Source organism: Pongo pygmaeus, chromosome 1, assembly GCF_028885625.2.
Source record: "Pongo pygmaeus isolate AG05252 chromosome 1, NHGRI_mPonPyg2-v2.0_pri, whole genome shotgun sequence".
Lineage (NCBI taxonomy): Eukaryota > Metazoa > Chordata > Mammalia > Primates > Hominidae > Pongo > Pongo pygmaeus.
Window position 1 is genome coordinate 95,651,557 of NC_072373.2, and position 26,606 is coordinate 95,678,162.

Consider the following 26,606-nt stretch of genomic DNA (forward strand, 5'->3'; position numbering starts at 1 on the left):
TAAGTATATTCTCATTTAATCAACACAGTAATCCCATTTCACAGATGCAGGGAGTACTTGCATCACTGTCTAGCCCCAGACCCTGCTTTGTTGTTCTGGTTTTTTAAGCGCTTATTACCTGATGCTATAATACAAACTGCATACCATCTTCTCCACAAGATTGTAAGTTCCATAAGGGCAGGAATGTTATTGATTTGTTCACTGTGGTACTCTCACTTGCTAGAACAATGTCTGGCCCATCATAGGTGCTCATTAATTGTTCCTCAAATGTATGAATAAAGAGAGTCTCAGAGAGTTCAGTAGTGGGTCCAAGGTGGAGCTCATGATCACATCTATTTGTCAAGTTTTTCTGAGGGTTAATGAAACAGTGCAGACATACGTGCTTAGCACAAAGCCTGGCATGTAGTAAGCACTCAGTATATGTTAGCTGTCACCATAATTTGCAAGGTCTTCATTGGACCACTTTCCTGCCCAGGCCCATTAATCTTAGAGCCCTTCCTAAAGTAGATCATAGAGCCCATTCTCTGGCCCCAATCAGAGTGAAAGCAATTTTTTGGTAGAGAGTTTCTGGGCTTGCAGAAAACAATCAGCCAATTTGTTTACGGGTTTTGGAGGCAGGACTGCTGGACTTCCATCCACAAAGGGTCCTCTCCTAACCATCCCCAAACCCATCCGATTGTGGCCAACCTTGAGCCACTCTTTCTGGCTTGCTGCTTTCATCTTAAGCCCTGCCCTCGCACACTGCTGCACCTTGAGAGCGTCTTTTGGCCCTGGTGCCTCTGCCCACCGGGAGAGGTCAGGTGGTACCTAAGCCTCCATCAAGGAAGGGTGCATGGAGCCCTTCGGAGGCTGGGCAAATCTGAGGAAGGGCATGTGACCTCATCTGCTCCCGACCCCAACAATGCTTAGCTCAATCAGCCAGGTGAACTGGAGGGAGACCCTGGCCGCAATAGCGTTTACTGTCCACCTGGGAAAGCACAATGCAGTTAAAAGCCTATTTCTTTTTCTCTCGCAGATATTGATCTACTTAGTTTTGTGCCAGGCTGTTTGCTGGTAATTAATTTCAGAGTCAGTGCAAGGGCTGGCAGTTAACATCACTTTCCCGAATGCACAGAGGCCTCCCTCCAAACTCATAAAGATGATGTGACTGCCTCTCTCAGCTACCCGGGCCGTGCTGTGACTTCAATATCTTACATTTGGGCTGATGTTAAGTGCAGGACCTGGACTCCGTGTTCTGTCACATTGCTAAGTGAGGGCCATGATGATTTAAAAAAAAAAAAAATCCAATGTTCTTTCCAATTCCTTGATCCTGGAAAACAGGAAATGATTTTGTTTGTCTTTCCTTCAGTCCGCATGAAAACCTGCTCTTCCTGGACCTGGCTCTTGTTTTGACTTTGCCATTAGCTAGCTGTGTGATTCTGGCTCTCACATCCCATCTCTGAAGTGGTTTCCTCATATGTTCAATGAGGAGTTTGAGCTAGATGATATTAACTAGTATCTGTATGGTACTTTACATTTTCTGTAGCATTCAAACCCACACTGACTCAGTTTGCCACTTATAATTGTTTAGTCTTGGTCTGTGTCTCAGTTTCTTCATCTATAAAATGTGGATAATGTTAGCACCTCCCTGATGGGGTTGTGGTGAGGATTAAAGGAGCTTAGACATATGAAGTACTCAGACCTGTGGCTGCACCTGGTAGATGTTAGCTGTTGCCCCCAGCACCATCATCACTGCCTCATAGCAGCCCTCCTTATTTTTCCCATCTTATAGATAATGAAGCATTTGCTCCTAAACTGCTTAATAATTGACAGAGCAGGGATTCACCTGCAGACTTTCCAGTTTCCCTGAGGCTTTCCTAAGAGGCTAAGTGCCTAGGGAAACTGAAGAAATGACACACCCAATTGCCTCCTCTCCCTGCAAGAGGAGGGAAGTAGTATTAAATGTGTGCTCTGCAGAGAGCAAGGCTTCCCTTCCGTGCCGCCTTTTTTGCCAGGAGGCTGCTGTTCACCCTAGTTCCCTGAGCAGAACCCCAGAGACCACAGTGTCCTCTCCTGGACATCCACCGTTTCCAACTTTCCACCACAACCTGCTTCCTTTCAGGCAAGAAAGTACTAGAGGCGGGCAATTAAGTCATTTAAAACTATTTTCACAGTGGATCTTTACTGAATTTTTAAAAAGCAATATTTATGTCCCTTAGACATTTCTGAGAAGACTTAGCTGTTCTTTTAAAAACATCACTTCAGCGCCAATGAAAAATATAATCCAGCCTTAGTAATAAATTTTTAAAACATACACACACGAAAGTTATCAGCCTACAAAACAATGTTTCCTAGCCTTCCCACACGTCTCAGTATTTTAACAACGTCCATCTGTTGATGTCAGTCTGAAGAAGCAGGTCTATATTCTCTAATTTTATTAAAATCCTTTCTGGCTAATAACCTGATTTCTATTAGGCTGGCCTACTTATTTCCAGGCCCCAGGCCTGTGGACCCATGCCAGTCTGCATGACTGACAGAAATGGGGATGGTTAATCAAAAATCTGCTTAGCATGTGCTTAATAAGGAATGTTTTCTCTTGCTCTTGTTACTAATTGCTGAAGATGTCTGTGTTTGGATTAAAACTTTGTCCCCTGCCATCTGGATGCCATTGATATGTCTCAGCTCAGTCATGAGCCTGGTGATATCAATGGTTTCCATGTCAACAGATGACAGCGTCATATGTTGAAACGTGTGATTGCAGTGCACAGTGAAGGAGCCAGCCTTGGGAAAGAGGAAGCTCTGGTTTCACACCTAAATATCTTCACTGATTTTCAGACATTGCTCTGAAGTTATTTCCGTTTTGTGCCAATTACATTTACATGTACAATTGCAGTGCAAATGTTTTTGGCCATTTGGGAAAGGAGACAATAGGCTTGTTGGTACCCATAGTTCCAATCAGTGGGAAAGACATTTTCTCAAAGAAGTCTTTTAAAATCTCCAGCTGATAGGAAATCTGTTTACTCTCTGAACCCAAGCAATGTACCATATACACTAAGTGGCAATCTCAGGTAAAGGTGGGAAGTCTGCATGTAAGGGCAGCAATGGTATATTGCTAGCTATTTTCCGAGAGGACCCCAGGACTCAAGGTCTCGCTCATGCAGCCTGTCTAAATATAGCATCAGCAACAGCAGTCAAGAGATAGTATTGAAATAATCAAGAAGAAAGAAAGAAAGAAGGAAGGAAGGAGAAAGAAAGAGAGAGAGAGAGGAAGAAAGAAAGAAAGAAAAACAAAGAGAAAGAAAAGAAAGAAAGAAAGAAAGAAAGAAAAGAAAGAAAGAAAGAAAAGAAAGAAAGAAAGAAAAGAAAGAAAGAAAGAAAAGAAAGAAAGAAAGAAAGAAAGACCCTCCAACTTAAAGCTCTGGTCTGCAGTGTCCAACACAAGATTAAAAACAGATGAATTTTAATCACCTTTTTTTTTTTTGAGATGGAGTTTCACTCTTGTTGTCGAGGCTGGAGTATGGCGTGATCTCAGTTCACTGCAACCTCTGCCTCCCAGGTTCAAGCAATTCTCTTGCCTCAGTCTCCAAAGTAGCTGGTATTACAAGCATGTGCCACCATACCTGGCTAATTTTGTATTTTTTGTAGAGACGGGTTTCACCACGTTGTCCAGGCTGGTCTCGAACTCCTGACCTCAGGTGATCCACTCGCCTTGGCTTCCCAAAGTTCTGAGATTACAGGCGGGAGCCACCGTGCCCAGCCTTAATAATCTTTTCTAGGAGTTCCGTGATTTTGGTTAAGAAAATAGATCATTGCAAAATCGTTTCCTTATGAGGTAGATTACAGTAGCAACCACAAAAATGAACCTAAATGAACCTGATAGCAGCCTACTTTATTTATTCTTCCTTAGATCAAGAATGCTGCAGCCAATGTCCTTCGGGAAACATGGTTAATCTATAAACACACAAAGCTGCTAAAGAAGATTGACCACGCCAAAGTGAGGAAACACCAGAGGAAGTTCCTCCAAGCTATCCACCAGTGAGTATGCCAGAGCAGTTCAGCCATCAGTGGACCAGATTGGGAGTGGCGGGACTCCTACAACTCTGTCGGTAGCACAGAAGAAATCCATTCTGTTCCACTCAACAAGTGGAGTGGTGAACTGGGTCTGATCACTCACTGACTGCACCAGCCACATGCCAGGAATTGGGCAGGCTGCTATGGAAGGTAAAAACTAGAGTAAGAACCTCTAAGAGCTTTCACATTCTACACACACACACACACACACACCCCACACACACCACACATCACACACACCGTACACACCACACACAAACACCACACACACACCCCACACATACCTCACACACACCATACACACATCATACACACCACACACCACACACACACCACACACACCACATACCACACATCACACACACCATACACACCACAAACACCACACACACACCCCACACACACTATACACACCACATACCCACACACACACCACACACACACCACACACCACACATCACACACACCATACATACCACACACAAACACCACACATACACTCCCCACACACACCTCACACACACCATACACACCAGACACACACCACACATCACACACACACACTACACACACACATCACACACACCCCACACACAGCACACATATACACACCACACACATTACACGCACCACACACACACCACACATGACACACATCACAAACACAACACACACACCACACACATACACACCACACACTACACACACACAGCACACACACCACACAAACCACACACCAAACGCACCACACACACCATACACACCACACACACCCCCTACACATCACACACACAACGCACATGCCCCACACACACCACACACACCACACACACAAACCACACAAACCACATACACACCGCATACACACACACACACCCCATACACACACCACACACAATACACACACCACACACACACACACACACCACACACACCCACACACACCCAAACCACATGCTACACACACACAAACCACACACACCACAAACCCCACACACATACCACACACATTACACGCACCACACACACACCACACATACGACACACACCACACACACACCCATACACACACCATACACACCCCATACATACACCACACACAACACACACACGCCACCACACACCACACACAACACACACACCATACCACACACACAAAAACCACACACACACCACATGACCCCACACACACACCACATGCCCCCACACACACCACACATGCCCCCACACACACCACACACACAAACCACACACACCACATGCCCCACACACCACACACACCCCCACACACAACACAAATACACACTCACCACACACAGCACACACACACACCACATACACACCACACACACCCCATACACACACCAAACACACCACACACATGCCCCCACACACCACACAAACCACACACCAAACACACCACACACACAAACCACACATACCACACACCCCACACACATACCACACACATTACATACACCACACACACACCACACATAAAACACACACCACACACACACACTACAAACACACCCATACACACACACCCCATACACACAACACATACAACACACACAAACACCATACCACACATACACAAACCACACACAGCACATGCCCCCACACACACACACCACATGCCCCCCACACACACACCGCATGCCCCCCCCACACACCACACACATAAACCACACACACACCACATGCCCCCAAACACACACCACACACATAAACCACACACACACCACATGCCCCCAAACACACACCACACACACAAACCACACACACAAACCACACACACACCACATGCCCCCAAACACACACCACACACACGCCCCCACACACAACACACACACACAACACACATAACACACCACACAAACCACACACAAAATCCACACACATGCCACACACAGAACACACACCACACACACACAGAGCACACACACAGACACACACACACACACACACACCATGCATTGCAACTCAAATCAAAACAAACCGTGGCTGATGCTTTCTGTGATGGAGGAGTTTTTAAAAGTATAGTGGAAAAGCAAAGGATGAAAACATTTATTCTGATGGAGAGGTTTGGGGAACCCCTGAAAAGTTGAGAATAAGGCACTCAACATGGAAGGCGCAGCCCAGGCATAGAGGCAGGGAAATGATCTGGGAATAGCAAGAAACCAGTGACTGAAGGTGAGCATGCGTGGAGACAAGAGTTTGCTTTCTGGGGGGATGTGACAAGCCCCTGGAAAGTAAAAGCCTCAGTTGTTCCCCAGGTTCACGGTCTGCATGCTGGGTTCCAAAATCAGAGGTAGTGGTAGGGCTGGAGGATCTGCTGGTGGGGCTAAACCTTTGCATGGACTTGAAGGGCTTGCCTGTTACCATTCTTCCCCACAGGTTGAGGAGCGTCAAGATGGAACAGAGGAAGCTGAGTGACCAAGCCAACACCCTTGTGGACCTTTCCAAGGTGAGTGGCAGCGTCTGGAGACATCCCCTAGAACACACAGACACTGAGTCTTCTCAGGCTCACCTGTGAGTCCTGGCTGGGTTTGCACTGGACAGCGCAGGACCAGGCAAGCAAAGAAAAATTTCTGCTTGGTTCAAAAATAACTAGGCTCAAGTTTGTTCCATTTGCAATCTACCGGTATGTCTTGTGGTCTTTTGAAACTTGGTGTTTGTTTCTTAAGTGAAATTGCTCAGGTGTGTCTTTGCGTGAAATTAATGAGCTGACTAAACCTTTTGTGTCTCATTTTATGAGCTGCACATTGAGGGACTCCTGAGGTTGGGCTTGAGTTTGCATGGCTGTGAAGCATGCTAGCAAGGACCAGACGGTAACGATGGCAATGCTAACTGCCCAGGTCACACCGGTTTACTGTAATACTTGGAAGTTCATTTTTGTGCATCCTCCAGTCCTTACCAACTAGTTTTTCTGGCCTCAAATTGGTGGCAGTGGTGTGTGTGTGGGGGTGCATTTCTTTACTTCTCAAGAGGCAGATAGCCTACAATGAACATGAAGATACCCAAAAAGAGAGCTCTCTTTTGAGAGCCCTAGGGCGTAAGGCTCGCCATCACTCTGCCACTGTTTCTGGCCCTGAGCTGCCATAGGTACTGTAAAGAAACTCCTCTTGCAAATCACCCAGGTGAGGGAGCCGAAGGCTGCACTGCTGGCAGAGCTGAGAGTCGGTGCCACTGAAGAAAGGGCCTCCCCCTCCTCAGCCCCCTCTCCTCAATGCCTCTTGATAGGAATTGTATATCAAGTGTACAGCCCAGGGCTGGGCTGGCAGAACATTCCAGCAGATGTCAATTATCATAATGGAACACATTCCCTGGGTAAGCAAGAGAAACTCCCTCAGGCACATTAAGCACCCTTTGAAAAGAGTGCAATCAGAGAAATCACTAGCTGTTGGGCCACAGGCAGGTGCCTTGTTTAATAAAGGGATTGAACCAAAGAAAGGGCCTCCTAAACCTGTGAGGACTTCAATCGGGGAGTAAGTGGCTTGGCACATTTGGGGAGAAGCCTCCAGGCTTGCGTGCCCTTGGAGGAGGGCGTTCACGTGGAGTGCAGGGTGGCTCCTAGGAGCCTGGGGTGGGAGTGGAACGAGGCACGCAGGAGAGAACTCCCTCAGGTTTTTGGGTGTGTTGGTTTTAATATCAGAAACCCGCTGGGACTAGGTTTAAAAATGGAGAAATCTATTCTAAGGATATAAGGGAGTCTCATTCCAGGCAAAACCTCAAAGGAGACACGTGGCCAGACTGCAGGAAGGAACTGACTCGAACTAGACCTAGGAAGCCCCCACAACCAGGAGGTCTCTCACCATTTCTTCTCTGTCCTTCTGTTCAAGTGACTGCTTCAGTTCTCTCTCCCTCTCCCTGTCTCTCTCTTCCTCTCCCTCTCCCTGTCTCTCTCTTCCTCTCCCTCTCTCTTCCTCTCTTTCTCTCCCTCTCTGCCTCCTGTCCCCACGACAGACTGTAACAGGCTCCAATTCAGAGAGTACATATGATAGTTTTAGCCACAGGTAAAGACTAATTGGCCCCCTACTAGTCTTCATTCTAAATTCTCAGAAGAGAAGAAATGATTGGCCAATTTGGGCCACATATCCACCCTGGGACCAAACAGCACTGGCCAGGAAGAGGGTCATATGGAGCAAACAGGGCTAGGGGCCCACCTGTGAGCTTCAGGAATAGCCCAACAAGATGCCCCAGGATGTTTCTTCCATGAGTAGCAGTGTTTCCTGTCTCTCCTCTCACCTTGCAGGACACGCTGTGACTGATGTTCCCTGGGGACATCAGGCAAACCAAACTTTCTTTTTTTTTTTTTTTAATTTTATTATTATTACACTTTAAGTTTTAGGGTACATGTGCACAATGTGCAGGTTAGTTACATATGTATACATGTGCCATGTTGGTGTTCTGCACCCATTAACTCGTCATTTAACATTAGGTATATCTCCTAATGCTATCCCTCCCCCCTCCCCCCACCCCACAACAGTCCCCGGAGTGTGATGTTCCCCTTCCTGTGTCCATGTGTTCTCATTGTTCACTTCCCACCTATGAGTGAGAACATGCAGCGTTTGGTTTTTTGTCCTTGCGATAGTTTGCTGAGAATGATGGTTTCCAGTTTCATCCATGTCCCTACAAAGGACATGAACTCATCATTTTTTATGGCTGCATAGTATTCCATGGTGTATATGTGCCACATTTTCTTAATCCAGTCTATTGTTGTTGGACATTTGGGTTGGTTCCAAGTCTTTGCTATTGTGAACAGTGCCGCAATAAACATACGTGTGCATGTGTCTTTATAGCAGCATGATTTATAATCCTTTGGGTATATACCCAGTAATGGGATGGCTGGGTCAAATGGTATTTCTAGTTCTAGATCCCTGAGGAATCACCACGCTGACTTCCACAATGGTTGAACTAGTTTACAGTCCCACCAACAGTGTAAAAGTGTTCCTATTTCTCCACATCCTCTCCAGCACCTGTTGTTTCCTGACTTTTTAATGATCACCATTCTGACTGGTGTGAGATGGTATCTCATTGTGGTTTTGATTTGCATTTCTCTGATGGCCAGTGACGATGAGCATTTTTTCATGTGTTTTTTGGCTGCATAAATGTCTTCTTTTGAGAAGTGTCTGTTCATATCCTTCGCCCACTTTTGGGCAAACCAAACTTTCAAGCCTGCATTTCTGCAGTGCCACCCACGACCTCTTGGAGAGATGAGGCCCACGGAGCAGACCGGGTGAAGCAAACCCCTCAGTGAACTGGAAAGACACTCCTGTGAATTGGGTGGGGGAACTAAGCCGTAAATAACCCAGGAGCAAGTTACCTGGAAAGAAAGAGTGTGCAGGAAAGGGTTAAGGGAAAAATCTGCAGAACCCCTGTGGGGAGATCTGGGGAGGAGATGAACTCTGACATTCACCCAGTCTTTGTCTTTTCCTCCCAGGAGACTCACCCAAGGTCCTGGCAGCAGCTTAGCACACGTCACACTGGTCCATATTCCCCCTGGCATCCTGTCACCAAGCAACGGAACAGGGGGAGACAATAACACTGTGTTCTCTCTCTTTTCTGTCTTTGTGCTGTAGCCTCCCAACTCAGCGCCTTCCCACTCCTGCCCTTTGGTCCTCTCTAAATTAAGAATATGGCATGTGGCCTCCACATATTACATCTGTATTGAATTGCTGTCCTATAGGCTGGCAGAGCTGGGAGGGCTTGGAGTCTTTCCCCGATTGCTTCAATTACTTCAATTGAAATATAAAAATAATTCCTACCATCGGAGGCTCAGGTGATCGAATAAGATGATATCTGTGAAAATGCTTTGTAAACTATAAAGGTTTTGCAATTGGTAGTTCTGATTATCAATATAGATGAGGAAACCAAGATCCAAAGGAACAAAGTGACCATCCCACGGTCAGGCAGTTGGTGAGCACCAGCGCGGGGGCCACAACCCAGGGCGTGGACTCTGAGTCCAGAGCTCATCCGGGTGCCCCTGCGGTCAAATGAAATGGGTGATTTTGCACATTCCGGGAAGAATGTTCGCCTCGAGGAGGTTCTGTCATGTTGATTAATAAAGGGAGTACTTTCACTTCTAAAGTCGCCCTGTCCTCCAAGGGCATCCACAACACGGTGTCCTGCTCTGGCAACAGCAGAGCTCATGGGAGCGGGGCCATCTCCATGCCACCTTGTGACCTTTCCTTATGCTGCCCCAGTGAATTTCCTCTTGGGGCCTGGAGTCCACTGGGGAGGCCTCACTGCGTTTTGTGCCCCCGCTCCCCTTCATTCTTCTCTGGCTTCTCACATCTTCTTTTACTCCTCTTTTTTCCTCTCACCTTACTTGCTGCTGCTTTGGTCCCTGGGGCATAAATCATTTCCATATCTTCCTAGAGTAACCTGAAATTTCACATGAAATAGGATTGGGGTGTCACTGGCAGATCATCAGAAACCCAAAGAGCCACAGTACCTCAGGGATGACCAAGCAACCACCGGCCTGGCCCGCTGCATTGCCGCCCCAGGAGCCTCACTCCCTGACACGTGGGCGGCTGAAGACGCTTGTGAATCTTGTTCCCAAGTCAGATGTACACAGCCAAGATGGCATTTGCTAATTTGCTGGGAGAAAAATATCTGTTGCATAGACTGAGACTCTGCAGACCAACAAGGGGGCCACAGGATGTTGGGGAGGGAGCATTGGTAATCGGCCGGCACCCCTGGAACACGGGGAGTCAGTGCTGAGTGCAGGGGGGGTACTGGGGAGCTCTGAGGGGAGCACCCTCAGGACCCCTGCCAAGGAGTGAGGGAAGCAGAATTGGTCAGAGGGAGGGTTTGAACTGTGATACAGTCAACAAAGACCTCAGCCCTTCAGAGTGGCCCTTCAGGGATGTCCCACCCTGAGGCATTGTGGATCAGGCAGGGGAAGGGCCACACCTCAGCAAAGCAGCCCCCTTTGGCTAAGCACTGTGCCTGAGAGTTAATTCACTTTACATCCTGTCTGCTGTGTTAAAATAGAGGTTGGGAGATATGCAATAACTGCTAACTGTGTATAGTTATTATTAACTCCAATTTTATAAGGCAACCGAGATTGAGAGAGGCCAGGCGCCTGGCAGAGGGCACACTGTTAGTGAGCTGCAGATGTGTACTTGAGCCCTGGCCTACTAATTATACACCCACTGTACTGTCCATTCCCCACCAGCGTCTTCTCTGGAATCATTAGATGCCAGCAGCCATGTGAGCTGAGAGGTTGTGGCCCTGTGAGAACATGAGACAGTTTAGAGACTCACTTTATTTAAGAAAAAAAAAGGGCCACTTTTTTCCCCTTGGTGCATATTTTCTAATAAAATGCTGTCATTAATACTCATTACTTTTGTAATAAGAAAACAAAAATGTGCACACTTCAGCATCCCCGTCCCCAGGAAAGAAGCCTGTATCCTTCCTTGACCAGATCAGCTGGTGTGGAAGTGGCTCCTGTCATACTGTGCAGGGCGTTTCATTTCTCCCATTGCAGATTCCTCTGTGATGACCTGTCATCTCCCTGTCTCTCGCCTCTCTCTCTCTCCACACAGATGCAGAACGTCATGTATGACTTAATCACAGAACTCAATGACCGGAGCGAAGACCTGGAGAAGCAGATTGGCAGCCTGGAGTCGAAGCTGGAGCATCTCACCGCCAGCTTCAACTCCCTGCCACTGCTCATCGCCGACACCCTGCGCCAGCAGCAGCAGCAGCTCCTGTCTGCCATCATCGAGGCCCGGGGTGTCAGCGTGGCAGTGGGCACCACCCACACCCCAATCTCCGATAGCCCCATTGGGGTCAGCTCCACCTCCTTCCCGACCCCGTACACAAGTTCAAGCAGTTGCTAAATAAATCTCCCCACTCCAGAAGCATTACCCATAGGTCTTAAGATGCAAATCAACTCTCTCCTGGTCGCTTTGCCATCAAGGAACATTCAGACCAGGGAACGGAAAGAAGAGAGACCGAGCTAATTAACTAACTCATGTTCATTCAGCGTGCTTGGTCCGACATGCCTTGAAACCAGAAATCTAATCTCTGTTTAGGTGCCTCTACTTGGGAGCGGGAAGAGGAGATGACAGGAAGCGACGCCTCTGGCAGGGCCCTTGCTGCAGAGTTGGTGGAGAACAGAAATCCACGCTCAATCTCAGGTCTTCACGCGGGGGGTGGGGGTTAGATGCACTGAAGTAGCCAACAGCAAAGCCAGTCCAGAAGAGGGGTCCGCTGGGAGGGAGGGTTGTGTCAGGCTTGGGGGATGGGCTCTTCACCATGGGGGTCTTTGAACACACCTCTCTCCTTTCCTTTTGTCTACGGAAGCCTCTGGGTGACAAAAGTAAAAGAGAGCCGCCCACAACTTGCCAAAACAGATATACCCAAATCAGACTGAAAAAAAAAAAGATACAGACAAATAAAAAGCCAGATTTTCCACTCGATATTAATACCCACATAAACCTGTGTGTTTGCAAACGTGTACATGTACACACATACACATCCCACATTCGCTTCAGGTCCTTTCTTATTTGAGCTTAATCCAAATAAAAAGGGACTTGACACCTTACCTTGCATACAATAGGCACTCCTTACATGTGTTTTGAGTTGGTCTGAATCTGAACGTGGGGTGCTTTCAGTTCAGGTAGTTAGCTAGTTCTGGCCACATTCTGAGTTTCACTAAAGATGCAGATCCCTTCAGACATAATGCACATTGCTTTGTCCTGGGTATGCACCTTGCTTGATTTGAAATGGATGCCAAGCCAAAATTGTTGGCATTCAGGAGGGATAAGCACGCTTCTAAAAATAACAGCATCTGCAGAGTTTTCTTCTTCCATCCAAACAAGTTGTGTTTTGATGGACTACATGACCAGGTGTATGTCTGTACGTGTGGAGGGAGGGGACAAGAAATTGTGCGTGTGTGTGCAGACATGCACAAACAGGAGCAATCCAATAACACCTTAGTGAATAGAAATATGGTTGGGGATTTGCTGAGCTGTATTTATCCAGCAACAGGTTTCCAGCCCCAGATGTTAGTAACGCAAAAGGGCCACGTGCCTCACTTGTGAGCCTCTGAGCTAGGAGGAGAAGTGATGAAGAGTGGCCTATGTGGTCCCTTCTACCTGACCTTAAGTCATCTCAAAATGAAATATTGTGAGAATGAAGGGAACCCTTAGGGAACCTTGTGGGTAAAGTAAGTGGACATGGATTTGTCAGTAGCCTGTTCCTACTGTGCCATGTTAATCTTGGTGCAAAAAACTATTCCAATACATCTCAAACTCCAAGAGACTTCAGAAACATCAAGATTTAGTGTAGTGAGAGGCACAGAAAAATGTTTTCATTGCTCCAAAATCTGACCACACGTAACATTTGTGACGTGAAAACCATGACTTTCTCATTCTGAGGTCTTTGGTTTCTGCCTGTGGGAAACTGAATGGCACTGTATGGACTATTTCATCTGTTGATGGTAAAACAAAAGAGTGATTTTTTTTGCTTGTGGTTGTCATCTTGGGTTTACCTTTGTAAGAAGACATCATCACCATTCTGAAGGCAGTGGCTTGGCATGGAGATTTTTCTTCTGTAGCACTGGGCCTGTTCTTCTAAGGACAGCACAAGGTAGATAATTGTAGAGCCAAGGCCACTTTTTCAGGAAGATCTAGTCTCTTGCTAACCCTCTTTCTCTCCTGCTATTGCTGCTGCTCTTTTGATGGTCTGGAGTCTTAATGGCTTGCCTTGATAATTCCTTTGAACACTTTCATTAGTTGTTTTGCATACCAGAGGTGCCGCACCTGCTGTTGGCTTATTTTTTTTACTTGTTCTTTTAACTGTTGATTATCTGAATGTTTCCCCTCCTCCTTGTTTCATGTCCCAAGAATGGTGCTCCTGTTTTCAGTGACAGTTCAGCTGAACATATAAGCAGATGTGTAAACAGATGAAATAACCGTGCAGTTTCCTTGTGGCATTAGTTCCATTTCACAAAGTGAAGACCACTGGTGGGCCGATCTGAGTATGCCAATCCTGATCATTTAAACCTACAGCCTTCAACTAGTGATTCCTACTCACCGTTTTCATTCTGCTGTAACCCTGTGATATGTGTGCATGTGGGTGTGAGTGTGGGTGTGTGCACATATAGAGATTTAGTCTTAATTTCAACCAAATGACATGCAAGATTCCACTGCCACTCTTCCTGGCCAAAAGTATGCACAGACTGTGATTTATTCATTGTGGTCTGCGACTTTAACCCATCATTGATGCACTCACTTAGGTAAACCCTAAAGACCAAACTAGCAACACTAGTCAAGGGAGTGATTGGAGTTATTTCTGGTAGCAGTAGCCACTGGCATCCTAGAAACACATGGACATTTGTAGCATGAATTGACCTATTGGTAGTGCAATAGCTATACATGATTTTTATTCTTGGCAAAAGAAAATGCTTCAAAAAAAAAAAAAGTGATCGAACCTGCACATTGATCCTGTAAGAGCAAATGGAAGGCTATTTCTCTGTACTAGCATTTCAGCTTTATGTGGGAAAGTTACCCGTTCTCCTGCAAGTACAATCAACCCTTGATGACTTAAGTATTAATTATTCTGGGTGTAGCTCACCCAAGTTTTCTTCCTACATCTTTTGGCTAATTCCACCACACCTCAGCATCACAGTCAGATGGGAAAAGGGGCAGGTGGATTCTCATGTCATGCCTTCTTGTACCTTATTTTCAAGTTTTGTGGTGGAGGAGGTTTAATTATCTGCTCAAGAGTCTGGTATACATAGCCAGGTGCGGTGGCTCACGCCTGTAATCCCAGGACTTTGGGCAAGGCGAGAGGATCACCTGAGGTCAGGAGTTCAAGACCAGCCTGGCCAACATGGAAAAACCCCATCTCTACTAAAAATACAAAAATTAGCTGGGTTTGGTGGTGGGCACCTGTAGTCCCAGCTACTTGAGAGGCTGTGGCAGGAGAATCACTTGAACCCTGGAAGTGGAGGTTGCAGTGAGCCGAGACCGTGCCATTGCACTCCAGCTTGGGTGACCGAGCAAGACTCTGTCTCAAAAAAAAAAAAAAAAAAAAAAAATCGGCTATATGTAAAAACTATTAATTATGTAACCTCACTCCAATACTGTACTGATCAAGATCTGCCCACTCCTAGAGGACTGACCCAATGGCAGATCCCCTACTATAATCTTTCTGACAACTCAGTGACAGGTAAAATCACTCTAATATTCCTAAAATATCTAGACACTTGAATTAGAAATACAGAGCCACCCCCACCCCCGCCATTGCTTAAGCCATATTAAAGCTTCATGTACTGTAAAGTCAGGGATGTACTGTGATACTTTAAGACCACTAATCTCAGTGGAATTTCAAGACATAGCATTAGTTGGTAAATTACACCAGACTAGGGGCTCACTCCTCCTTAGATTGAAGTCCAAATAAAAGTCTTCACCTTTGGATCAAAGGCCACATATATATGATCATCATCAATAAATTGTCATAAAGTGTCTATGAACTGCTCTTGCCATCTTCCTAATACATAACTTCATGACATCATGTCTCTAGAAGTGCTTAATACAATCCAAAAGAACAAGAGGGGGAAGGCCCCAAGTCACCGCTGACCGACCTCAGCAGGGGCCAGTGGTAGAACAACAATCTTGTGAATTAGGAGACATAGAAAATGTACGCAAAAGTAAATTCCAAGCATTGAGCATGTACAAGCTATTTTTATTATTAAAAGCCAAGCAGGAAGAGCATTGAAGAAGTAATGATTTTAATATATTGGGGGATTTCCTCCTTAAATTTTTATAATTTCCTTGTGAATAAACAATCGTGGAAAAGAAGAAACCTAGTCATACAAAATCAGAATAAATAAAAATCTTAAGACTGGATCCACATCTTTGGCCAATTCATATAAGCACCTAATACATCAATTTCTCTGTACTTAAAATGAAGAGAATAATTAATATTCTTAAGTACAACATTTTCAATAGAGAACAAATGAAATCACCTTTGTCATCAACAGCTGCCCAGACTGACTGTATCTAGTTCACACCTTGATGTTACGTTTGAATGCAGTCAATAGTTACCAAAAAGTAATTAGTGCATATTAAATAGTGGTAAAATCAGCAGGGAGAAATATGGGATTAGCACGTAGTTCCAGAACCTTCCTCCTCCTCCAGAGTGCAACTCAACAAACAGTACACTCCAAATTAAGAATCAATGTTTCACCCCAGGACAAACGGTGTTGCTGCCATCACAGTACCACAACTGAGATACTGTGAAGTCATTGCACTACCAGTAGGTTACTACTCTTTTTAAGTTACTGTTATTAAATCCTAAAATATGTCCCCAGTTTTCTACATTCATTCTTCTTCCCCAAGAGTTGCTAGAAGCAGATGAAGGATCCCTATTGACTCTGCAGGGTTTGATTTCAGTACCTTAGACAGCTATATCTGGTGACTTCCCGGTAGGCACGAACAACCCCTTCTCTCCCCTTGCAGTCGGTGGGCTTGATGACGCCCCAGACAGTATCCTTTCCCTCTCTACTGCCACCAAAATAAACATTAGGGAAATGGGATCATTAACACCACTGAGAAAGGAGTTTACAGGGATCGCAATAGTAACTGTCTGCTTGTGGTAGTAGAAAGCTTGTGCCAGGCTGCATGAATAGAAATTAATGTTAAACTCCTGTTAGACAAGTAATATGTAGATTTTTATTGAAACAGACCACAGCTTATTAAAAAGTACTCAGTGCAATGGTATATACATATATACAGATAGAAACAAAATAACTGTGATCTTTTTGTCTTACGCCATTACTGGAAACACCCAAACGTGAACTGGAGTTCCCTCTGAACAAAACCATTGTCAAATCTTCAACATATGACCTCCAAATCTAGGTGCCAAGTGCCCTGTGACAGTTGTTTACACACCTGACAAATGTATCCTGGAAGCTGTAATCTTGGGCCTGGGCTATGTGTTGAAACAAGCAAAAGAGACATCGTGACCAACCAAGCTGGTGGAGGAAAAGCACAAAATTCAACTCCAACCTGCAGTTAGGATCCCAAAGAGATGTTGACATTTATAGCCAAAAAGAAAAAGTACATATATATTTTTTATATATATATATATATATATATATATATATATATCTGAATCAGATCGAAGCAGCCAACGTCCAGCTTCACACAAGAAGGACAAGGAATAAACAACATTCTCTAGCTGTGTCATATTGTCTCAGTTTTTGAATCTCAACCAGGACTGATCCACCTTCATCAGATACGTTTTTTAATGGCGCAACAACTCAATTTTGGTCCCAGACTCTCCATTCTGCACTGGCCACGAGAACAACAAGAGAATGACAGGATGTTAATGGAGGAAACATTTTCATGGCAAGCTCAGAAACTGAAGTGTTTATATTCAGAATCAGATGAGCTTTAATATGAATTTGCATCTTGCCTCTGTACTGCTTGCTATTTTTTAATGATAGGAGAAAGCATAACAGTTTATTTTAAATATGAAATATATTGATATATTATAAAATATATTGTAACTTTCAATTAACATTTTGTATCAAACTAGTGTTTAGCAGGTCCACTGTCAGCCTGCTCTCCCAATGACTGTTTCTGAGTACACATCACTGTTAGTGATTGCCGGGCACCCAGACCAAGGGTCCTCCTACCACAGCCTACCGAACTGCCATATTCTAATTCTCTAAGGCCTGAGTATTAGAGACAAAAGAACATTATTCCAAGCGTAGAAGAATAATTCTACCCTAAATTCTATCAAGCCATTTCAGAAGAGATTTTGAAAGCCATCACTCCTTTAGTAGCTGTGCAAAGCCGGTTTAATAAAAGTGCAGGCTCTTTCTATATAAATTCAAAGGCCTCATTACATAAATTGTATAAGTTTCAAACTCAGCCAACCAGTTTTCCTTTGACAATGTCAGAATTGGACATAAGAAAGAGTCCTGTTTTCTTGTAACTTAAAATACTGAAAATCCTAGGCATTCTGAGTTTCTCTATGTACATGAAACCGGGGTTGGCTTTCCAAACTACACAAGGCCCAACAAGTGTCCAGTGTGCAGATGTGCTTTTCTAAATTGGCAATACCCTTGAGGGAGCAAGGTTCCCACACGTTTATCAAGGACATGGAGCCCAGCTCCTAACGGAATGATGGGAGGAGGCGGCAGGACATGAACAGCCAGAGCCAGCAAAGAGCCGGGCTGCCTTTTCTGCTAGCTTCCTCTAGCTGGGAGGAAATAAAGGGTTCCCGTTGAGATATTGTCCTTTGTAGCAAAATTAAGCAACTCATGGAATCTACACCCCTCTTTCTCTACAGAGCAGCTGAGACATACATGTAGAAGTTCTTAGTTCCCTCCTTCATATGGCTAAGGCACTACTTCTAGATGAAAACAGGATGTGTTTGGTTACAGAATAAAGGTTTTCTAGAATCAGTGAGCCTCTTCTCACCTGGGACCCTCACTTGCTGTTGTTGCTCTGGTGCAATATTGTACAAGTGCAAACCAGGTTGCATCGGGCAGATTTAACTGCAGATTTAACTCTTCCCTTCCCAAGCCCTGAAAATTCACATAGATTTACAGATAGTGCAAAACAACAAATTTTCTCCTGGGAAAAGGCTGGAATCCCTCAAATTTCAATTTATATGAGCTTAAAGGTCTATAAGTCTTGGGGCTCAATGACATTAGGTATTCATGCTGTTTGAAAGAGAAATGTCTAAATGCCTGTTTTCAGTCTGTTTGTGTAGCTGAGCCCTAACTTGTACACAAGTTTTCTTTTTATGGAGCTAAATTCTCTCAATGCCTGTATTACTCCTCAGTTATATGTTAGGCCGAGCTCCACTAAAGCCATCTGAACTCCAGGGCGCTTGTTTTTATCAGGTTACTTACTTACAGGATAATGGAAATTGGCTTATTTTCAATTTTACAATTGACTGATGAATGTATTGGTGGTAATTGATTTATTTCTTAACTTTTTTTGCTACTAAATGATTTTTTCTTTTTTTAAATTATTATTATTATTATTTTGAGACGGAGTCTCACTCTGTCGCCCAGGCTGGAGTACAGTGGTGCGATCTCAGCTCACTGCAAGCTCCGCCTCCTGTGTTCATGCCATTCTCCTGCCTCAGCCTCCCGAGTGGCTGGGACTACAGGTGCGTGCCAACACGCCCGGCTAATTTTTTTGTATTTTTAGTAGAGACAGGGTTTCATCATGTTAACCAGGATGGTCTCGATCTCCTGACCTTGTGATCCACCTGCCTAGGCCTCCCAAAGTGAGCCACTGCGCCTGGCCCAGTAAGTGCTTTTTTCTTTTGGTTTTTCCTTCTAACACTGCTCAGACTAAGACTTACATTTATAAAGAGCAAGTATATTCTGACCTTTCCCCTCAAAGTTGTATTCCATCTAGAATCAAGGAAACAAATGCAAATTCATCATTTGGGGAAAGCAGACCTCTTGACGGTAATTCAAGTCCATGGCTATATGCTAACCCTTGCTACTCAAAGTGTGGTCCACAGACCGGCAGCGTTAGCATCATCTGTAAACTTGTTAGAAATGCAGAATCTCAGGCCCCACATCAAACCTTCTTCATCAGAATTGGCCTTTTAACAAATCCCCAGGTGACCTGTATGCACCAGAAATATTGATAAGCACTGGCCTCACCTCACCGTAGTGATAACCAACCTCGTTAATAATTAGAGAATGAAACTATTTCTTCCTTGAGTCTCATTTACAGAATTATTTGAAGATCTGAAGGTCCTGAATGATCATAAGGATAAAAAAAATGCATCTTAAAATTCCACTTGAGGTTGTATAACTTGGATGGTCTACATCAAACATAATAAAGTCAGTAAGAGATAGTCTTTTTCCAGTCTTACCTAAATAGCACTCCATATCCTTGAGCCACCTCAAAGCCCCCATTTTTAAGTTTTAGTCTTTTTTTTTAGACCAGACTAGCAGAGCCATCAGAATATCAGGTGGAACCTCAGGGCAGGTCCTCTGGAAGGCTACAGGAGTCTCTGCTTAGCATAGTACAGAAATTGTTGTGTTTCTTGATCCTTGTGTTCTTCCCTTGAGGAACTCAGCATCTCACCAGTAAGAACTCCCCTCCCCTAGAGGAAACTAGCAAGAGAAGTTAGTTTAACCATCTAGAAACATTGCTAATCTCCTTGAAAGCCAATTCTCTTATTCATTACACCAACAAGAAACACTCCAAGGTGGGCAAGGAAAGATGTGAATTCTGATATTGGCGCCATAACTCGATATGTACCCAGAAACAGTTATGTTCTAAATTAATGGCTTTAACCTGTTCATTGTAAAAAGTGCCTTGGACTTCAATCTAAAGAGGTCAGTATAAATATGTATGTGTGTGTGTGACGTGTATGTAGGCAAATATTTCCAAATTTATACATACATAGGTGCACACACATATACCCGCACATTCATATATAATATATACATACATATATAAATGCTTCATAATATATCATATTGCTATTCACAGCTCCATTTCTTTTGTCTAGTCCTATGTTTATTTGTTTAGTGAGACCTTTACATAGAGAGGTTCTATTCGGAACATTGATGTATTTTTTGTTTGTTTTTTACTTTTTATTAAAAAGGTAAAGGATATTAAAAAAAAAAAAAAGTCAAGTGCCTGAAGGTTTTGAATGGAGTTACGGTCAACTTTCTCAGGTCACCAAAGAGGGAACATTTTTCCTTTGGAAAACGTTTTTCTGTTTCAGTGACTTTGTTTTCCCTTGGTGGTAATGCATAAATAAGAGTGGTTAAAGTGATTTTGTAAGTTTTATTTCAATCCATTTCTGTGGTTCCCATAAGGTAATAGCTAAAAATTTGTTCAGTCTAGTGCCCAGTTTTCTCCACACATCAGCGTCAGAAGGGCCCGGTCTTCACATGCTCTGCGTGGTTTTGTTCGCGTTGTTACGGTGTTCCTTACTAAAGAAAGGCAAATGAAATTGCAGGGGCTGGAGCTTAGACCAGCTCCAAATATGGCTTCCTTTTGGTAACACACACAGAAGGTGGACTAGTGGGAAGTCTCTCTCCCTGAATCAGGTGGGAACCTGTGTCTTAGAAGGCAGAGGAGTCCCAGTGAACTCTCCACAGCTCCATGGGTCCTGCCTGTCTACAGTTATACAACTGCCTGTATGAGTCAGCCTTTCTCTACCTTAGCCAAAGGTCTTCTCTTTCTGTGGTGTGACAGCTTGTAATGAACCATCTTGCTCTGGTTAGAAGTCCCTAGAGCTCCAGGAAGAGTCACCAGGTTTCCATTGCTGTGCTCAAAGCTCAAGGACACATTATACTTCTTTAAACCAACTAAATCTCTCTATCTCTCTGCCCCCATGGTGACACTTTCATAATAGGCAGGGCCAAGTCAGAGAGGTCATGCCCTGTATACAGTGTCAATCAGAAGAGACACTGCAAAATGTCAGAGGTGACCAGAAAGACAACAGATCTCTCCAGCTGTCCTCACAGCTGCAGGCACATTTGTGGAATTGTGAGTAGGAAGGCTTGGCAGCCAGGAGATGGGAAATGAATTTCCGCAAGTTGAAAACCCTGTACCCTTACTTTCCTTCCCTTAAATGTTTCTGTAGTTCTAGGCAAAAAATAATAATAATAAAAATGCAAATTAGGTGCTTTAGAAGGAGTATGTAATATCTGGGACTTTTTCTAAGTTGGTAGACCTAAAAAATGTTTTCAAAAATATATCTAGCTGCATTTCTACTGCTGTCATTCCTTCAAGCTCTTCCTCCAAAAACTCCATATGAATGAATACATTTACCAACTCAGTGATTACTAAATAATAGTACTTTATACTTATACACAGTAATACCTTTCATCTAAGGATCTCAAATGCCAATATATTAGTCATCGCCCTGTAAGGTGGATGACATATTATTCCCATTATTCCAACGGGAAAATTGGGCCATAGAAAACTGAGGAGCAAATGACTCATCTACAGGAATTAAATGGAAAAAACAGCCTAGGATTTCTCAGCACACTTTAGGAGTGAATGAAAACTTACAGGCTTCAGTTCTACTGCTGGCCACCATTGGATTTGTAAGATCCAGGATGTGTATTGACCACATGTGTCCAGACCCAGGCTTAGGGCATCTGGAATGAGAGTGGTGGGCTGGTGTGTGGGTCTGAGGATCTGGATGGGAGACTGCATTTTCTTCTCTGTGCAAAGTATGGAAGTGTGACCTTGAAGGTGGGCTTAGTCTATAGCCTTCCCCACTCCTTCTTGAGCTGAAGCTAGAGAGAATGGGCATTTTTAAATGTTACAGCATATGCTAATATAATATGATGGCATTAAATAAAAACAAGAAGAGAACTGACTAAAACCAAAAAACCAAAAATGCAAGTGACTGATTTCCTTTAATCTTATCTTCTTCTTTCCCTACGTGTATAGTTGTGAAAGCAGGATTTTTTAAAAGAGGAAATCTTAATTTAGATCGGAAACAGCGTCCCCTGGAAAAGGTTGCTTCTTTAAGCAAGGCCAGAACTGCTGTGGTTTTCATGGTAGTGTTGACTCAGGAGATTGGCCCGCCCAACATGGAGACACATAGAAGGCCTTAATATCAAACCCAGTTTTAACCACCTAGAGAGAGTGAGAGCCACTCCTAAGGTGAATGGCTGTTCATCAATGAGCATATCTAGACACACTGATGTGTGATAAGGCAAACTTGCAACTATGTTCAAGTAAAGTATCAGGCAGTTCCACACAGCACTCCTTCCATTTAGCTGAGCAGAGGGTCTCAGTAGACTCATCTCAGAAGCTTTTGAAAACCCCAAGGCAGGCTTCTCAACCCATGGAGACTCAGAAGCAGAGTATGGGTGACACCTGGGCATGTCCCTGAAGCACAACAGGTGGTTCTAAGGGGTGCCCCAAGTTGAGCACCACTGATCCAGAGCTTGCTGAGGTGAGGCCACCAGTGCCTAGCCAGGCACAGCCCTCCTCAGGATCTCTCCCCTCCCCCTAGTTGGTGAGGAGAGGGGAAGAGAAGAGAGTAGGAGGGGGCAAGGTTTTTATAAAGATGGTGATTTACTCGAAGCTTGATTCCTTTTCATCTTGCCCTCATGTCTCTTCAGTCCTGGCCCCATGAGACTGTGCTGATCTGCATTCTGGCTCTACGTGCATTGGCAAACAATGCTGCCAGGTTACTCTTCCCTCACACGGTATTTCTCTGGCTGGCTGCTGCTTTCTCCTGGCACACAGTCTGTCTGGGTGTAATGTCTTCCTTTGGCCTTAGCTCTGGGTGAGGATTGAGGGAGGGCTATTCTGACATTTTTCACTAGATGAAAAAAGTTAAAATTAAACATAACACATTGTCCTTGCTAGCAGGTAACTCACTAAACCTAAGCACAAAAATTGGGTAACCTGCTATGTTATACGCATTGATCTTTCCCAAACTATATTTAACCATTAGATAAAATGTTGTCTCCTATTATAAAGAAAATTTGATCCATTATTACATCATGCTTAACTGTGGAAGCTGGAAAAACAGGACATTAGAACTCAAAGGTGGGCCCAGTTTTCCAAAATGGACAATTCTGCTAATTCAGAATTCAGGAGACTCTGAGTAAGAACACCCCCTGCAGGCCAGCGGGAATAGAGCAATCTGAGGGAAAGAAATGCCACTTGGCATCCAGGAAAAGGCTCATCTGTATGGCTGTCAAAAACAAGGTGCTGGCACTGTATGCGGATGCAGATGAGAAGGCAGTCCATGCCTGTTAGGGACATTCATCTAGGTCATGGCCATTGCCTTACACGTAGGAGACAGAGATTCAAGAGAAGTGATTTGCCCAGAATCAAATGGAGAATTATGGGCAGAAAATAAACTGGAAACTTTTCATGCCACATTGAGAATGCCTTCTGGGCTGATGTGGTAAATTGAGGCCTGCCCATAGCCTCTCCATGCTCTTTCTTGATTCATCCTCATAAAGTAGTTGGTTATCCATTTTGCAAATGTTTGCTAAGAAGAAAAGACCCCTGCTTCTCAACACACACATACACCGCTAATGCATACACCGCATTAGCAATCTCTCAAAGAAAACAAAGATATGCATATTGTGACCGGTTAAAATAATTCATAGTGCATTTTATATTCCAGAGGCATTGATCATTTTCAAAGTTATCTGCCTTTAGTTTAAAGAATTTACAGCTAATACTTGCAAAGCTACAAGAACCCCCACTGGTCAGGAAACATTAAATTCGATTATTAAAATGATGTGATTTTATATCCAGCATTACAGTGGATTATGCTAATGATGGTCAAGGTTATTAATCTTCATTGCAGTCACCACTGCAAATAATACATGAAGATTAGCCAAAATTAACTTAATCTGCTTGTAGCATGAATTTGAAATTTACATTTTATTTTTTCTGAGAACAAGTCATACTTAATAGCATCTCTTAAAATGCATTCCTACCCCCCTGGAAAACCAAAGGTGGAAAACATGCATGCAATACCTGAGGGCGATTTCCTCTTCACTTAGGTAAAACGCTTTTCCAAACCTCTTCTGCTTCCTACTTTCAAACACTGGGGTATCACTTAAAAGCAATCAAGTACTTCTCAAGAACGAATGCATACAGTAATGGGGCACCCACATCCCAGTCACTCATCAAGGGAAATGTCAGGTCTTCTGTAAGTGCCTGTAAGCTGTGATTCAATTGCCCTTTCTTAGAACACCCTCCTCACCTCCCACCTCTTGGAATGAGAAGGTAGATATATAACTCATCCTAAACTTCAGAATTTGGGAATCTTAACAAATTTACTCTTAGGATTTCCTAGAGACCTTTTTCCAATAATAACAATGCAATGTTTACTTGATTCACAAATTTGGGAACATAGGACCCTGTTTGGTGGCAGTTTAATTGAGAAAATGCTCGACGAGTATGGTCAGATCATCAATAAGAGGAACTGACGTTCTCAGTTCTGTACTTGGAAATAAGATGTGAGAAAACTGTAGAGAACATTTATTCACTATCTCCAGAGCACCCATTCCCCAATTCTCTGCCAACAGCATGCAGAGTTTTCTTTAGTGAATTTGCCCTTCCCCCATCCCAACTATGCACTTGGGTGGGGTTAATACAACTTCCAGACCTCTGGTGGGCCATGGCAGGCTTAAGACAATCAGAGTACCTCATTGCCCTAGCCAAGGGATGGGCACATGGCCCAAATCAGGCCAATGGGAGCAAGTGAACCCCAGAGCCCAGGGCTTGAGCCGGAGCAACCAGAAAAGACCCTCTGCCCCAGGAGGGTGAGGTGCTGCTTGGTCAGCAGCTGCTGCAACCCTTTTGCTTGATGAGGGGAGAGGGAGGAGTTGACAGAGGGCCACCATGTGGAACATGAGGATGAAGACCACCAAAGGCAGAGGGGAGAGGAGAGAAATGGGGATATTATGTGGCATACTAAGAAATATATTTTGGGTCTTTGTCCCTAGTTCCTGGCACAGAGCTCCTAAATCCCATGGGATTTCCTGGGTGATAGGACCCATTTCTTGTTATAATGAGGTGACTCTTGCTGGGCTCCTGGATAGCTCCAAAATTGGAGCTGGTCACCAGAAAGACCAAGCTCTGATTAGAAACCTGGAACCTTCAGCCTAGCTAACATGGTGAAACCCCATCTCTACTAAAACTACAAAAATTAGCCGGGCATGGTGGTGCATGCCTGTAATCCCAGCTACTCAGGAGGCTGAGGCAGAAGAATTGCTTGAACTCAGGAGGCAGAGGATGCAGTGAGCTAAGGTTGCACCACTGCACTCTAGCCTGGGCAACAGAGCGAGGCTCTATCTCAAAAAAAAAAAAAAAAAATTGATCATGCCTATGTGATGAAACCTCCATAAAAACCCTTAGACAAAAGAATCTAGAGAACTTCCAGGTTGGTGAACACATCCATGTGCCAAGAGGGTGGCATACCCCTGCTCAATGGGATAGAAGCTTCTGTGCCTGGGGACCCTTCTGGGTCTTGCCCTATATGCCTCTTCTCCTGGCTGTTAATTTATATCCTTTAAAACAAATCCATAAACATAAGTAAAACATGTTCCTGAGCTCTGTGAGCCATTCTAGAAAATTGTTGAACCCGAGGAGGGAGTTGTGAGAACCCCTAATTTACAGCCAGTCAGTCAGAAGTATGAGAGGCCAGGACTTGTGACTGGCATCTGAAGTGGAGGGCAGACTTGTGAGACTGAGTCCTTCACCTGTGGGGTCCATGCTAACTCCAGATAGTTAGTGTCACAATTGAATTGAATTGTTGAACTCCTGTTCTTGTCTGGAGACTCAGAGAATTGGTTGTTGATGTTAGAGAACACCCCACCTTAGTAATATCCTTGGAGCCACTGAATCTCCTAATTACCTGAACCAGTAACTTTGCTTTATATTGCAACCATTTGGAGATGAATTTTCTGTCATATCCAACATAAAGAGTCCTGGTGGAGAAGAACCAACCTCCTGGGCCCACATCAAATCTCCCAGAGGAGTAACCAGAATGAGAATTAAAGAGAAATGCCATTTCAATAGTTCTGACATTTAAAAAGTTTA

At 44.3% G+C, this 26,606-nt stretch overlaps 1 protein-coding gene across 8 annotated transcripts in view; it reads left to right on the forward strand.

Moving 5' to 3' along the window:
* Positions 1-12,483, forward strand: part of KCNN3 (potassium calcium-activated channel subfamily N member 3) — a 163,549-nt gene extending 151,066 nt beyond the window's left edge. For all 8 annotated transcript variants that reach the window (XM_054460262.2, XM_063659627.1, XM_063659669.1 and 5 more), the window contains 3 exons: positions 3,887-4,014; positions 6,451-6,520; positions 11,607-12,483. In XM_054460262.2, coding sequence (XP_054316237.1) covers positions 3,887-4,014; positions 6,451-6,520; positions 11,607-11,903 — 495 coding nt within the window. In that variant the 3' untranslated portion in view covers positions 11,904-12,483. The remainder of the gene's footprint in view (positions 1-3,886; positions 4,015-6,450; positions 6,521-11,606) is intronic.
* The last annotated feature ends 14,123 nt before the right edge of the window (positions 12,484-26,606 follow it).